A 17,062-nucleotide genomic window follows, 5' to 3' on the forward strand; every position below is an offset into this window, starting at 1 on the left:
AAAAAAAAAAAAAAAAAACATTTGAAAAAACTCAAGCGCAATGTCTCTTTCCAAAAATCATGACCTGGTTACTCAAGATAATCCACAGACCTTGGTGTAAGCAGGAACCATTTTCTTTCTACCGAACTACACCCACTAGTTACAGCAGATAATGCTACCTTCTGCCCAGTGTGTAATTTTTTTGGGTGCTTTGAGCACCACATCGAGCGCCATCTAGTTCCATTATATTTAAGAGACAGCAGTCATCTCTACAGACGATATCTACAACACTCAGCAACTCTGGCCAAAAGGATCTAGACGGATAAATAGTACTACAGGTAAGAGGAAAAAAATGTATATTTTTGATTTTGGAGTGACTGTCCCTTTAAGCCTGAGTAGCTACAGACTGAACTGTGATATAGTGTTCAGCAAATGTTGGGTACCAACAAAATACCTTTATGATTAGTACAAACAGTCAAGTTTGATGCAGTCAGCTCAGTATTTAAAAACTTATGTAAATGAATGTTGTGTTTTTGAAATTGGAAAACCAACAAAATGATTTTTAAACCACATTTGGAATTGTGCAAAATGAATACATGTACTTGATAAAGCGTGATGCTCAGCATGTGATGGTAGGCCTGTTATGTTGTAAATGGAGGGAATGTTTTCCAGTAAGTGCAGAAGGGAAAAAGCTTCAATGGGCTATTTTACTTATTGGAGAGTTCTTTTTCATTTGAATTCCTTGGGTCTGCTTTATATTGTAAAACTGAGAGAGAAGCAGGCTTTATGTTGATATAAAGATGCCTCTGCAATCAATAATCTCTTAAAATATACACACACAGCTGACGCCATCTAATAAAGAAACATGGATGACACACTGAGCTGGAAGCAGCATCATTTGAATTCCATTTACATGCGTGTCTACAGTGAATGTGGTGCAAAACGCAGCAGGTTTTTTCTTCTTCTTGGTACTTGGAATGAAAAAGCAACAAATAAAAATTGCAGGGTTCTGTGTGACCTCAGTCGGATCCCTGGCTGTGTTAGTATTTGAAACTCTGCTACAGCTTTGCAGTATTGTGCCGCTTTGGCCAAGGAGACGGGATCTTTGACCCATTCAGAACATGAAGATAGAGAGGCAGCATTTCGTCGTCATTACGGATGTGACTCAGAGTTAGGCACAAAATGTCCTCTGAGTAATTCACTTGAAATTTTAAAAAGGCACAGTCATACAAATACAGTCAGGCGCAAATACAGTCAGCTCGTCGAAATGTCTCCTCACATCCTCCACACACACCAACACAAAGGCGCTCACACTGTGTGAGCTAGACGATCATGCAGAGATAGAAATGCTGTCCAGCCCTCATCAGAGTGTGTCAATATTATTGCACCCAGTGACAAACTCCACTGTCATGTAGACACATGCATGCACACTACCATGACTACATGTACAGAAATAGATTATAAAAAACAATATCCTACACATTCTATTAGGTGTGTCTGTTCTCCTCTCTTGTGTTTTTAAGGGTCCAATGTGTAGAATTTAGGGGGATGTATTGGTAGAAATGGAATACAATACAATAACTATTTTGTCTTCAGTGTAAAATCATCTGAAAATTAGAACTGTTGTGTTTTCGTTGCCTTAGATTGAGCCATTTAGATCTACATTCGGAGCAGGTCCTTGTCTACATAGGCCATGTTGCACCGCAATGTTTCTACAGTAGCCCAGGACAGACAAACCATACAGTGGGCCCTTTGCATTGGCCATCGTAGTAAGCAGCCCCGGCATGACATGAGTGCCGGAAAAACACGGATTTGTCAACGTGAAACTGCTTTATTCAGTGTTTTTACCGGTTTGAATATGTTTGTCTTGAAGAGGAAGAGACCTCTGCCAATAAAATGGCTACCACTAAAAACCTCCTGAACGCCTGGAAGGTCTGGTGATTACATTATTCCAGGTGCTTGGCTAATGGCCATCTCCGACACGCCAAGCAGCATCGGTGAAATGCTGATTTGTAATGTGAAACTGCTTAATTCATGTTTTGACTGGTTTAAATCAACAGGTCTGTTTGTTTTGGAGAGGAGAAGACCTCTGTGGATAATTTGGCTCCCAGTAAAAACCTCCTGAACAATGAATAATAAATCTTACACAATGTTCTGTTAAGGTGTTACGAACAGCACTTAGAAAAACAAACATTTTACGATATCAGAAATCATTACATAAATATTGTCCAGACAAGAGTGCTGATTATCTTGGGAGCGACAAATTGATTTCAATCCTGTTTTAATTTTGGTGGTGGTGACATCCTTTTGTTTACATTTGGATCAGTGATGCTATAAAACCTATGTGACGTTAATTAAATCCAAATACATTTTTCATCTCTCTCAAGTAGTTGTTTACACCGTCAAGATTTTACCAAACAACAGCTTTTCTGCAGAATCAATACTTCTGAAATATGAAAGAAGTTTTCAAGTTTTCATCAAATACCCTGCTCGTAACCACAGATTTCAGACACTGATTATTAGGACAGACATATTTTGTAGCCACATTTACGGCAAAGAGGTTTTATACTATACCACCACACATCATGAGTCCTAACATTGTTTTTTTGTTTCAACCATTTCTCTTTCATCTTTATTGTCCTAAAACCCTGACAAGGGTGACTGTGGCATCCCTGTAGCAGCTCTGCTGAGTGAAACTGTCCATTTAAGATTTACAGTGCACACCCAGCTTTATTCGTGTACCAGAGAGAAGGAGATTTGATGCACTGCTTATGGTTGTGCATATTAAGATTAGGGGAGGAAGGAAAAATAATCAAGGAGAAAATCCTACCTACAGTGCTGCTTAAGGAAAATGAAGAGCGTTGATGCATGAACAGTGGTGTTAAACTGGGTGCACAGTATTGTGCAGATACGGGCAAATGTTGGGAAACAAATGTGGGCTTATTGGGCGATTGTATTTGGCTTAGCTTAAACATGCATTCTGTCTTGGAGGCATTTTGCTTGAATTGCACAACTTTTGGAATATTAATGTGAGGACTGCAAGATGACATATGCATATCGGCCCCCGTGACACGGACTGCAAACTTAAAATGGGCAGCCATGCTACAAACCATTCATTCTGAGGCCAGGAAATGATCTGCAAATACAAAATTGGCCATCATTTGCTGGGGGAGAAAAATGGCTCTGGATGTGAGCCAAGCTGTTAGTCCAAACTCACCTGGTGAAGTCTGTCATCTCCATCATGATCATGCACATCTGCTTAGCCAACACAATGATGTCATTGCCACTGTCATCCCACTTGGACACCTCAGCGTCCAGCTTGCTCTTCTCCTCCTGGAAGCTAGCCACCTGTTCTGCAATCTTCGCCTTCTGCTCCTGGGGCAACTGAGCCATGATGGCCTGAAGGAGGAATTATGGAAAGCGTTGAGGGTTAGCGCACGAGACCTCAACATACTGTTACAGAGGCTACTTCTGTCTCTGGGGAATTTGTTTTACATCATCTCCTATGGTTTCCTTGGATGCACACATGTTGTTTTGCCAGGCATGAGCGTAGTGTTGTTTGAGATAAAGGCAGAGGACCACTGTGGTACTATGATGCACTACACTACTGTGCTCCTATTTTAACTTCTTTCACGCATTCTTCCTGTTTGTTTTTTAACCATGCTAAAAGACCACTTTATTAGGTACACCTAGAGTCTGAAGCAATCAGTACAACAACTCTGCCATAGAGTCCTTCATTTAAAAAGCTTATAATGTTGGGTTTTTGTTAAAACCTTCCTAGAAGTGTTCCATTGGATGTTTCTTATTGAAGTTGGAGTTGGTGGTGTTGTACTCAACTGCGTTCTACGGAATTGTGTTTCTTTGTAATGGCAGAATTCATAGCTGAGCTCTTGTATTGGGTTGCATTACATTTTACAGGGTTGAGTATATATTTATTAGGTCAGTCGCTTGTTTTTTCACTGATAGTGTTGAATTTTATCTATCAAAATGCATACTAAGCATGTAGGAATGAAGTCTTAAGACTGAAAAATGACTACAAGAATTGCTTCATGTCCTCTCTGTAAATAAATGTCATCACCACCAGTGCTCTAAGATGGACATTTCGCTGATTGGCCCAGGTTAAGTGAGGACTGTAATCTTTTTTTCAACTACAAAAGCTGGGTTCAAAAGGAGGTTCACGGCCGCTAAGTAATATTATGTGACATCTTACGGAAAAAATATACATCTATTGAACCCTGTGCCTCCGGCCACTGACGAAGATCAATATAAGGGCATTTGTTTAGCGGTACTTAATATCATGTGCAAATGTGTTTAGCACCATCTCTAGCTATCCTCCTGGGCTTGATGGTTAAAGGGCAGTTTCCAAACAGGCAATCAGACATTCAATGAATGAGCTTGTGAGGCCAAAGTGGGCAGACGCTTAAGAGCAGGAAATCGAATATCATCGCACAAGCGTTCATTCCATTACTGGTAAATAGGACTCTCTCTCTAGAGTCAACTAAGCTTGAATAAAGCAGTTCAAGGCCGTGCAAAGATAAAAAGCCCCTACATAGTGAAACAGCCACATAATCATTGGTGAACAAAACAAAAACAAACAAACAGCATGTAAATGTACTAATGGATCACTCCACCATTAGGGCTATTTGAGATTCATTTATTAATCTGTATTTTTAAACATTTTAATTCCCCTCCTCTATGACGAGGGCAAAACATAGCTGACTTATTATCTGCTGAGAGTCTCTGAACCTTCAATATATCAACCACCAACGCAAACCCACTGGTTCAGACTGGGGCCTGATATTTGAATATAAAATAAAAAATAAACAAAACAGATGGCATAGATGATTGAAATTTGAGAAATTCTGAGCATTTAATACTGAAAATAATAATTTGCTGCGTTTCTCCTCTCATCAGAGTCATAAGGGCTGAAGCCAGAGGGAATGAAGACATCATGGACAGATACACAGTCTGTTGTAGGACCAGAGGCTGAAGTATCTTTTAAAGACGAGAACTTACTTAACATCTTTGAATTGTGGTTAACAACTGTTTAACACAGGAAGTGAGACACAGTTGTAAACAAGACTTGTATGAGGAAAACTTTGGGTCAAGTTAGTTATGGTGGCATTAAGCCAACTTTCTGTGACCTGTTAACAGTAAGTATGTGAGTAGTGTTTCAGAAAGCAGTGTCTCTGACAACATTAACATGAGCGCACTGTTACAAAAGGACCATTGATTAATCTTGTTATTTCAAAAGCTACAGCATTATTAGTCTGAGTGGGCGGAAGTTTGCTGCAGAGATCAGCCTCTCATTGGGCGGAACGAGCCACCCGCTGAAGTCCCGCCCTACCACCTCCGGTTGTGTAGCAGTTTTCAACCGTTTTCAACACGTCCTTTACTAACTTTTGCGGTGTTTGATCTTGCGGGGATGTAGCCATTTTTCTGCCATGGTTCGCGTCCTGTAGGTGATATTTTTGTGGGCGTGTTACACCAAAACCTGTTTCCCCCCGGCAATATTTTTGCAAGCGCACTGTTGCTTTGGCACCGCTCAGAACAATTATGATTGGTTGAAAGAAGTACAAGCAGCCGGGGCGTTTTTTCCTCCAATCTCAAAGTGAGAGTCGGCCCAGCCAGACCTTTCTTTTCTTGAGAAAGGTCTGGGGAGCGAGACTACAGCCTTATGAATGAGATATCAAATTGCTCTTCTGATTATGCAGTATTCTGAACCGTGTATTGTACAAGGCAAGTGATAACATTTTTTCTCTAATGCGTTGTCAAACATTATTCAACTCAATGTCCAAAGCATGTGATCATCTTCAAGTACGCTTCTGTTCTGTGGGGCACTAGTCACTGCAATCTGCTATGGACATTATCAAAAAACATAAATGTGTGTACTTTTAATATGTATATGCGTTTTTCCTTCGCACATATCTCATATTTCTCATCATATCTTACAACCAAGGGTTTTAAAGGCAGAAGATGAGACTCAGGAATGTTTGTAAATACAACAAAAATTGATGGACATCTTACCCGTGCACTCTGCCCAGCAATGAGCTGGTCATCCTCTGTCTGCACACTGGTCCTGCTGCGAACATCAAAGTCTTCGGTCTCAAAGTCGGAGTCGTCCAGCTCCTCTGGAGTCTGTAATGGATCGACAGAGAAGGAGAACGGGGCAAAGGAGGAGACAAGAAAGGTGGGGAGAAGAAACAAGGGAAAAAGGTCAGGAGAGGCAGTTAGGTGTAAGCGAAGAACAAAAAATAATATTGGCATACTACACTCTTTTGAACACTATCAAATAACCAACCTGCTTACTATCTATGAGAAATGCCTTGACGCTGCCAGCCAGGGCAGCACCAGATAAATGTCTTCCTCCCCATAGCTTGGTAGAAGAAACTGTAAACTCTAAATGAATTTGTAAATCAAGTGTAATGTGCTGCCTGTGCATTTTGAGAGGGAAAATGAAGGTACAAGCTGGTATGAAACATATTGGGAGCAAAATGCTTCGGCGTCCCATCTGTCGCTGCTATCTGCAGAAAGGCGGGTGAGGCATGACTTGTGCTCTTCACGAGTGTTGCTACTTCATCTCCGATCGTTCACCTCTGCCTTGGCTTTGAATGCAAAACAAGCTACAAGCAAGTATTTTTTTTCTGTAAATATTAATATTCAAAAGAATTTCTATCTCAACAGGTCACGCTTAAGGCAAAATACAATACTGATTGACAGGAAAATGTATTTGGTGGCGATATGGGCACAGGAGAGATGATGTGGACAGATAAAGGTGCATTATCACGCCTGTGCCGCTACTTGTGCTTATCCAGCTGTCTCAATACCTCCCTTCTGTAATGGATTTGGAGCCCTCATGTCTAAAAATAGCTGAAGGTCTCTGAACAACCTTACACTGCTTTATGAAATGTAGAGATGCTCTTGTTCTCAAGGGAATGGGGGTATGGTTTCAGATACAAAGCTGTAGTGACTCATAGGCATCTCTTTCAACCCAGACAATGCTGCTCAGTGGGGCAGAGATATCACCTGCTGTGGCCTGTGCAACAGATAACCTGTGAATGTGGGAGGCTCAGAAATGATAACCCGTGGTGGGCACCCAATGGGACACTACTGTAGAGAAGTGACAACAATAGCCTGCAGTTTAATTAAAAGGGGTTTTGTTGAGGTGGTACTACTGGCACAGCAACTGAAATTTTAATACTGTTTTTCATGCTGTGGTAAAATATGTTAATCAATATTTAATTTTGTAATGTTCACACTCTACACAGTCTGAAAACTGAAACATCTAGTTCCACCTGTATTGTCTCTGTATGGCACATATGGCCGCATGCTTTTTGAAGTGTAACAGTCGGGAGAGGACAGGGAGAGAGCTGAAATTACAGTATTGTGACAACTCTAGAAAGTAGGCTTTGGTGTTATCTGGTATTTGTGTCTGCTGATGTAGATGTGGACAAGACAGTCCAACAGTAAAATTGCCCTTTGCAATTCTCTTTGTGACATTTTTCTTATAGCGTCTGTGAGTAGAGCAGGGTTTTTTTAAGGACAGAGCCAGCAAAATCACCTTGGGCCATGACGCACTGCACAAATCATAAGGTAACGACAGCTGCCCCCTGTATCTCGCTGTCAGCAGCTCCCTGACTTTGAGACAGTTTGATGTCTGGGAGGTATATTCTCTTATGTCGCTGTAGGTGGGGAGAAGGCTCTGTCCGCTTGTCAAATATCCGAGAGATGTCCAACATAGGCTGCCTGTGCACCACTTACTGAGGTTAAAGACTTGTCTGTCCTAAGCAGCCCCAGCCACACACTTGTCTGTTCTGATTTACAGAGTGGGCCACTGTGCCGCGCATGCACGTGAGGGTTTTTAGAAAGATGGCTGGGCAGCAAGCGTGCAAACACGTGCGTGTGTGTGTTTGGATATACCCTCTAGAGAAGTTGTCTCATAGTGCTCAACTCAGCTGATCTGTAATATTTCATATTTATTTAGACTCAGAGCAGAACATGCCCAGTTTCACATGTAAACTATGCTATTGAACGACAGTTCAGCCAAGCAAACAGTTCTTCTAGATAGAAATTATTGTTTTTGATACACTTGTCTAATCTTATTACAAACAACAGCAATTAAGAGTGAGCTTAAGTAGACTGCTGTGCAGATGCTGCTGGAAATGCCATAACTACCCAGCTAAGCAGCTGAGGCACTTCCTGCTGAATAAACACCATAAATGTGATGATTACCTCATGCACCTGATCAAAAAAATTCTGGCATCACCCAGGGGGAACTGCATAATTTACCTTTATAAGATAATGGATGACATTTGAGTTGAGTCTCATCATCTGCTCACAGTTCAGAATGGCAGAATAAATCTCACGGATAAATTATAAATAAGCAAGATTTTTCATAAATCCTCTGTTATTTTTAACACACGTGCACACACCTACACACCTACCAGGTAGCGCGCAGCCCGCCCCACAGGCCCAATGTTAACAGCTTAATCAATCTGGATAACAAGAGTGGAGCTGGGGCAGATGGAAAGTGAATGTAGTTCTCTGGCTCGCAGTCCAACTCAAGAATGCTAATTAAAACCTCCGTCTTAAATCAATTGCTTATTATAATGCAAATACTGCATAATGGCCCCTCTCTCATTTGGTTCTTGTCTGTCTGAGCAGCATTATTCATGGGAGCCCAGGCACAGTTTTGGAGCACCACTGTCAACACAAAATGTGCTGTCAAGACTAATGATTCCAATTCAAAAGACTAAAGTGTTGAAAATAATGGAAGATGGCATAATACAACCAACCAGCACATTGTATCTCCACGTAGTAAATACATAATTAGGTACTGCTACACATGAGATGCCGTTTAAACAAATCCACTGCTTAATATACACAAAATCTAATTTGGCAGCGTTGAGTAGTCAAACTAGTTATACTATAAAGCCTTAAGAACTATCCATTTCTTTTTATAACTGGGGCGGGTTTTGTTGTTAGCTCATTGTCAGTCAATTAGGTACCCAACTACCATCTGTCTCAGTTATAGTTCTACTCAAGCAAAGGCCATTAACCCACAGACAACTAGGGCTGTTGTTGCACTAGATTGCAAGTCTGGTCAATTAGGTCTGCTCTTGCATGAGACAAGTTAATCATTGGCTTCTTGGACTGCACGCATATACAGTTTCTCACATACCATTAAAAACACCATCTCGTGCACACACCAATGGCCATATAGTAGATATAATTACATTACATTACACTACAATAACCAAGGACTCTCACAAAGCTGTGGATTAGATGGCTTCTGTTGAAATGTTTTAAATTAAACTTCATCAAATGAATGCTTCCCATGGTAAATGAATTTCCACCTTTACTCAGAGCTTGTGTGGTTTTCAAGGGGTTACAGCTTTTTAATGTGGCCAAAGGCAAACCTTTCTTTACATGAGAAAACATGCTGAAGTGGAACAGCATTTATTTACTCCTGACAGTTTCAACCGTGTCCAATGCTCTAGTGAGGAAAAGGTTGCACTCGCACTGTCTAGATTTAATACAGAACAGGGAGGAGAACAAAAAATATTTGTTTTTAAGCTCATGGCCCGGTGAAAATCAAGTATGCTGCAGGAGCAGGGAAAAAAAACAAAAAACAGTGGGACTTACTCGGATCATGAGGACAGCCTTGCGAATGTCGCGAATGCCATCATACACCAGACGGGACGCATCAATGAACTCATTCTCATCCACAGGTTGAGAGGGGTTTGCACTCAAGGCCTCCACTGCAGACTCCACTTGCTCTGTGAACCGTGGCATGACTGTTGAAGGTGAGATGAAGGGTGGGAGGAAGGAAGGAGGGAGAAAAACAATACTGATGAGGATCTACTCCAAAAAGCACAAAGTGAAGGAAGGCACATTACTAAAGTAAGCATGGCATAACAGAGCAGACAGCAAGCACGAACCTTGACTATTCATGTATTTTATCACATGAATAGCTGAAAAAAAAAAAAAAAAAAAAAAAAAATGAACACAGAGCGAGCTACATGTTGGAAAAAAACTGTCTGGCTACCATCTCCAACACAAATACAGAGCCAGTGGGTTTGTGAAAGCATTTGCACAGAGGTGAGAATTTCCCAGTGCATGGTGCCTCTGCTCAGCTTCCTTACCACTCCATATCTATGACATTTCTCCTGAGATTGCAGGTTATCAAAAGCTACTTGACATAAAACGTCAATGCAATCAGTCTTCTGAGGAAATTATATTTGAGATTATTATAAATGATCCCCTCAAAGATACTAATAAGGTCTGGTTCTGTTCTGTTAAAAAAAAAAAAAAAAACTAAGGAGGTTTCTCTTAGTGTGCCAGTGAAGATAGTGGCCTCTGAATGATTAATTAAAAAGTGTAGTCATTACATTCAGCTTTGACAGATGGAATTTTGCACTGTTGGTCTGGTTACTTACAGCCTTCTTGGGTTGCATGAGAAATAGGGAACAAAATGCTCAAGGGAATAGATTCCAGATTTAGCATAAAAGAGTTTTCCAACAGAAGGTTTCACAAAGCTCTCCCAGCAGGCTTGTACTTTGCCCCATTGACGATATAATAACAGCTCCAGAGGGCTCTCCAGCACATCTGCATTAATAGTATTTCAAATACAGTATTTAGGATTCAGCTGGGCCTTCATGGGAGAGGCGTGCATGTAAGGATGCAGATGTGGAGGCCGAGAGCAGCAGGAGAAAGAAATAAGAAAGAGGATTTGGTTTTGTGCTTGCAGAACGTTCATAACCTGCAGGCTTCTGGGTGGAAATGATGTCAAAGAGAGAGCTGAGAATCTGGTAGTACTGTGATTATTACAGTGGCAGCGATCACTTCCCTCAACCTATTACTGATGAGTCTTTCAATTCACATCACATTCAAAGACAAAAAGCAGAAACAATGCACTGTCATTTGTGTCAAACGTACAGCTAATGAACTCCGCCAACTCTCAGTCGCATCTTTTTTCTCAGTGGCACAATCCTTCTACTAAATCCATTAAATATAAAACATTAGCTCACATAATGTTTTTCAAAGAGATAACCTGTAGACAACTTGGGGAGTTTTTCACTGTGTTTAATATTTTTTATTCAGTCAGCCATCTAATTGAGACAAAGATTAGGTTTTTTATTATTCTAGTGTGTGGTGAAATACAGTCATGCTTTGGATTTGTCAATGTAGTTTGCTTCTTACAACTAGGATTCTTAATAAATGCACAATACATACCCAGGCATTTACATACCTGTTATTTTTATTTTCAAATTAATGACAAATGAAAGGAAAATCTATTTTGACGTTGAGTCAGAAAGCATTCAAACCTACGAAATGACACCCTGACTTATGAAATCCAAATTCTTTTGATATTCTTTTGATGTAAGTCTCTGAAACTTGACCCCGAGTCTACCTATAAAAGATGTAAAATTCTTGCAAGGTTACATGCACAAATACTTGCCTATATTTGTCACACAGATGACAGTGCATGTCAGAGTAGAAATTCTACATTAAAGAGCACCTCTGTTGAGTTTGAACCTGAATTCCATCACTTTATTGTTGCACCGACATGAGAAAATCTGACAAAAAGTCTCACGACAGTCTGTCTCCAGAGCTCACAGAAGAAATCCTGCTTGAGCTACAGCCTGCATTTCCTGATTTTTAATGGGCCCACCCTCGAGAGGACCAAGCCGTTTCCAAATCTGACAACCGACAAATCGCTCTGCCATCTTGTTAGCTTGGTACTGATGGAAGCTAACACAGCTCACACAAGCAGGCTGATAATGATATAGCACAAAATGCAGGCAAACACAACTTCTATGATATAACTTGGGTTAAGATATTCAGGGCTATCTGACAACTGAACAGTGCCGGCTGTGCAGATTAGTAGTGTCAGTTGAGTCAGGATGGTTGGATCTCACAATGCAGCATTCATAATAAATACAGGGAAGGGCAGAAAACAAGCCTCAACTTCTCTGAACAGAAAATTGCACTTTACAAGACAATTCTGGAGGTATCAGAAAAATGTTTTGCTTTTTTTTAAAATGCCAATAACATTCAAAGTTGAAACAGCAGTCACAGGAAAGACAAAAGCTGTAACTAAGGCTTAAAAAGCAAAACCCGACTCGTGAAGCCAGACCTATCCCATACGCCAGTGCTAGAGAAAGGTCTGGAAGCACACATTATCATTATGCTACTGGGCAGAGAAATGCTTTGGCTTGTTTGTATTTCTTTAAACCAATCACAATCGTCTTGGGCAGGGCTAAACCCAGGATGCAACAATGATGCCTTTGCAGAATAGTGTAGGTTTGGTGGACATTTGGGGAGGCGAGCAATGTCATAAAAACCACTAATTCTTTGCAAAAGACCTTTACTGATATTTTTTTTTTTAGCTAATTGGACCTGTTTAAACCACAGAAGATTTGCTAGCTGTATGTGGCTCTTGTAGAACATTATTATGATGATATTACAGAAGCTGATTTGAAGTTGAACTGATGAGTATATTGGTGAAGTCACTGTCACTGGTGCATGCCGCTGCCAGGATCAAAAGATGTGGCATATCAACTCCACCTAGCCCTGTCAGGATGCCAGCTGGAATAGTGGGGCGATGGCAGGTTTATACCCACAATCTACTTTGGATGAATCAGACTACACAAAAACTAACATAAGGCACTGTTTTAGGCATAAAGTGGACACAATACCACAAAAGACAGATGGGTTCAGATAATTTTACACATGCTGAATTCATAATGAGAAATCAACAATTAGCAAAAAACTCAAGGAAGGCTGGCAATGTCCACCATGCCTGCCTTACTGACAGAGACGCTTTCAGAATCGATAAGAAATAAGGTAGGAAAGTTTCTCATCACACAAGTTATATTAATATAAAGCATAGTGTCTCCTTTTCTTGCTAATGTGCAGAGTCAAAACAACAAAACAGCTAAGACTAGGGCAAAACATGCCACAATGACTCAGAGTAATCCTGCTGTGTGAAAGACAGTTGTAATCATCTGAATTCTCTGTTATAATTAAATCATCTACATGTATGTAAATGCAGTCTTTTGGCTGTTGACTATTCTTTGGCTCATCACATGATCCAGTTTCTGCAATACCTGTGTCAGTGAGGAGCTTGGTGGCCTCCAAAACCTTCTCTGTGTAGATTCCAGGCTCATAATTGTCCATTTCAGAAGTGACCACATGGACGACTCTGGCAGCACGGCCTCGAATAGCCCCAGCAGTACGATCCAAACCATCAACATCCTTCTCCTGCAGAGCGATGACACACTTATTCACATCCTCCAGGATGTGGTTCTCTGGGGACATAAAACAATGTTGCAGTTAGTAGTGTACACTTTGTATTACTCAAACACTTTAATCCAAATATGCCATCAGCCTGCCTGTATGCAAAGTGGTTAGAGAGGAAGTTTAACTTAGGACAGTATTTTAATTTTTTTCCATCCAAGACATGCTTTACTCAATGATGGAGCATGTTTATATGAGTAATAATAAGAAAATGCATAGAGTCAGGGAACCCTCAGCCTTCATTCTGTGTTTGCATAGACCTCAAATTAAGAGGGCCACTGGGAAACTCTAGTGTAGGATGGGGAGGGCCGAAGACAAATTCTCAGTCTGCTTATTAATGGGGAGCCTGTAAAATGCAAATGTCCACTGTGTAAATTACAGTCTGTCCTTGGCTGGAGGTGAGAGAAGTCACTCTACTTAATGCTTAACGAGAACTCTTTAAGGCTATGCCCGACAAACCATTTGTGCGCTTTAACACACGTGACAGGATGTCAATTTCAGACGTAGTGCTGCTGATGCTTCAGTGCTTTTCTCTGTAGAGCCTAATCAGCCTCTGTATGTATGGCTCTCATCAGAAAAGACTAATACCACAGATACTTTACAGCCGTTTTTACCTCCTCTTAAGAATGGTCTTAAGTGCTCCGTGCAAATTTATCTTAATACAAACCAAAAGCGCTGTCAGCCAATCAACAGTGCATTGTTTTCACATTAAAAAAAAAAAAAAAAAATCACAAACCATCAATGATCATTCCAACAGTATGAAACATTTATTTTGTTGCTGCATGGATATGAAATGCAAATGACGGCCACTCACCAGAAACACAAAGGAAGTCATCAATTGATGTTATATCATCAACAGCATCGGTGAGGACACGGACCTGCTTCTCCCACGACTCCTTGAACAAATCCATATTGTCCTGGGCCACCTTACTGTTGGGCTTGGCAGCAAGGGCTAACGCTGCATTAATCACCTGTAATCACCCAATTACAGCCATTAAAGCTCCATTACAGCATAGCCCTCAGCCACAACATTAGCATAGGTTGATTGCACGAAGCCCCCTACTCTCCCACCCCAATGTTGGGACTGCAGCATGAAGCCAATTCATTCCTGGGAGTGATTATAGACACTGAGTGTTTTGAAGGATTGAATGAAATAAAACTAATAGCTGCTTGTTTTTGGGGAAGAAACATCTGTGAATATCAAAGCTCAGGATGAATGGGAGTCATTAGATGAGATTAAAAGGAGCGGTGGCAGCATAGAGGGGCAAGCTGGCAACACTCAGAGGTACAGATGAGGGACTGGTAGTTAAAATGGTAAGTGGTATGAAAAGATGGGCTCAATGATGGACACATGGATAACAAGACTTGAGGTATTGAAGTTTTTCCTATATCCGCCCCTTTATCCACTGTAGTGTATGTGAAATTCAAATCATAAAGTTGTCTCTGATACGTATAATTATGCTCCTAAACTAGGGATGTCAACAGTTAACCATTGATCAGTTAACCGCCAAGAACAGTTTGACCGGTCACAGATGTCGGTCCACGGGTTAATTTTGCTACTGCACCGTTCACTACCCAGGTCTGCTGGGAGCTAGCTAGAGGCACAGCTCATTCAGTAATTACTGGGGTAAAATGACAGACCCAATGGTGTTCAAAGAGTCCAGCACATGGAAGAGATTTGAAGTGGGGGCTCAGGAAGTGTGTGAATCAATGCGCTCACATAAAAACAAAAACACTGTCACTATAAAGAACCACAACAGTTTAACTTTCCATTGTACTTCACTTGTTTCAATTTTCCCATTGTCTTTATCTAATGTATTTGTTTCACAATCTAACAAAGTGAGCTGCTCCATGTAAACAGAGCGCCCTGACTTGTATCATGCACTGTTCTTGTAATTTAATTCATATGACTCTAATTGGCCTTTAGAGACATACTCTGTCAGTATTTTATTCCTCTGTTGTGTGCAGAACCTCTTGATATCGGGGGAGGGGGGTAAACAGGTTGTGCAGGGGCAAATTTCTACCTTGCAAGCACAGAGTCCTGGAATTCAATTCCAAGTTGTGTTGCATTTGGCATGGTTGTATGTTCCAACAAACAACAAAAATCAGGTGGGAAACCAGTGGGGGATCACGTCCATGTCGCTGCGCTGGCAACTCATTATCATTATCATTATCTCTAAATATGCCTCTTTTTGTGTGGCATGTTTGTGACTATTTTCCATATTCTATTTAATTCTATTATTGTTAAAAATGAATACACTGTGAGAAGAAAGACAACACCCACACACAGTTTTGTGTCCAGTTCACTCCAGCACCTCTAGCACAAATGCAGAATCACAGCACTGAAAGATATTAGACTACAGTGTATTCACACCACCCTGATTTAAAAGAAAAGAAAGCAAGGTCTATTATTTGCATTAGCCAACTCTGACTTTGGAATTAATTTGTTAACCCAATCAAGATGTAACAATTGCAAAAAGTAGAATATTGTCCTAATCTAGTTATGAAATACTTGATATCATGTAAGTAGGCCTTAGTTGAAGTCTTTATGTCAAAATTATGAACTTAATTTTTTTCTTTTTTAAGAAACATTGGAGCTGCAATTTTAATTAGACTGCAATTAGTGAAGCCACTGTGTGTATGAACTCCATTTTTCATACTGGCAGCTCCCAGTGCGAGTATTAAAAGCTAATGTGGAAGCCTCTCAAAGAGATGCACAATCAATGAGATGGGTGGAAGTTGGAGGCAAAAACAACAAGGTACCTGGGGGCAAAGAGTTTCCAGTTGAGATGCTGCCATGCGGACCAGTTTCACTCCCTCTTCATTGTTGGAGATGGAGCATGCCAGGTTGGCCACCTAAACAGAAAGCACACACACATCTATTTTAGCCGCAGACAGGGACTCCGACACAGTCTTATTTGGAGAAAAACAAAGAAAGCATAATTAAACTTAAGAGGAGAATCCCTAACCCAGGCTATCATAATGAACTTATCTATCAGAAATGGAGCAGCTCTGCAATACAACCAATCCCTGTGGAATACAAACCCACTGCTGAGGATTAATTTATAAAGCTGCTAAAATGATACAATATGAGAGCACAGAGGGGGGGGGAGGAGAAGCGAGAGGGAAAACAAAGCTAAGCTGGTGGAAGAATACCGGTAGATAATATACAACTTTTGGATTTGTTTCCCAAAAAATAGACAATTTCTCCGAATGTAAATGTAAGTTGTAGCTGGTGACTCAAGGACGTGGTTATTCTGTGACTAAATCACAAGGCTGCCAGATTGCCATTACGCTCCTGGATCAGAGAGGCAAATATTCCTGACACTTTCAAAACGAGTGAGAACAGGAGTGCTGAGCGAAGCAAGTCTTCCCTGCGGCTGCCAACATTTATGGTTTGTGAGTATATTTCCTTGTATTGACCAACAAATCAAGCTCCCCCACAATTATTTCTAAATATTCTTGCATCTCCCCGAGTAACATTATGCATCTACTCATATTCACAGAAATTTAGGTCAGAGACTTTAAAGATTCCCATTTGTTGGTAGGGATGTGTTGGCAACAATGCTGAAACAGAATGCCTGTGATGTGAGAAACTGTGCCAGAGTGGGATTATCCAATGGACAGAAAATGTGCTGAAACATAATCAATTACAAAGGCAAAAACAACTCTTGATTGCACTACAGCAGGAACAAGGACTGAAAAGGTTTTTTTTAACAACCTGGATCTTATTTCCGTAGCTTTGGCCATCAATCTGTTCAATTTTAATCACTAATTTAAC

The 17,062-nt window shown here is 40.7% G+C and overlaps 1 protein-coding gene across 2 annotated transcripts in view; it reads right to left on the bottom strand.

The window, feature by feature from the left end:
- Positions 1-17,062, bottom strand: part of ctnna1 (catenin (cadherin-associated protein), alpha 1) — an 87,138-nt gene that overhangs the window by 17,250 nt on the left and 52,826 nt on the right. For both annotated transcript variants that reach the window (XM_050041773.1, XM_050041772.1), the window contains exons 10-15: positions 16,045-16,137; positions 14,096-14,252; positions 13,092-13,292; positions 9,625-9,776; positions 6,007-6,117; positions 3,197-3,378 (exon numbers count right to left, since the gene is read on the bottom strand). In XM_050041773.1, coding sequence (XP_049897730.1) covers positions 3,197-3,378; positions 6,007-6,117; positions 9,625-9,776; positions 13,092-13,292; positions 14,096-14,252; positions 16,045-16,137 — 896 coding nt within the window. The remainder of the gene's footprint in view (positions 1-3,196; positions 3,379-6,006; positions 6,118-9,624; positions 9,777-13,091; positions 13,293-14,095; positions 14,253-16,044; positions 16,138-17,062) is intronic.

Source organism: Epinephelus moara, chromosome 4 (assembly GCF_006386435.1).
Source record: "Epinephelus moara isolate mb chromosome 4, YSFRI_EMoa_1.0, whole genome shotgun sequence".
NCBI lineage: Eukaryota > Metazoa > Chordata > Actinopteri > Perciformes > Serranidae > Epinephelus > Epinephelus moara.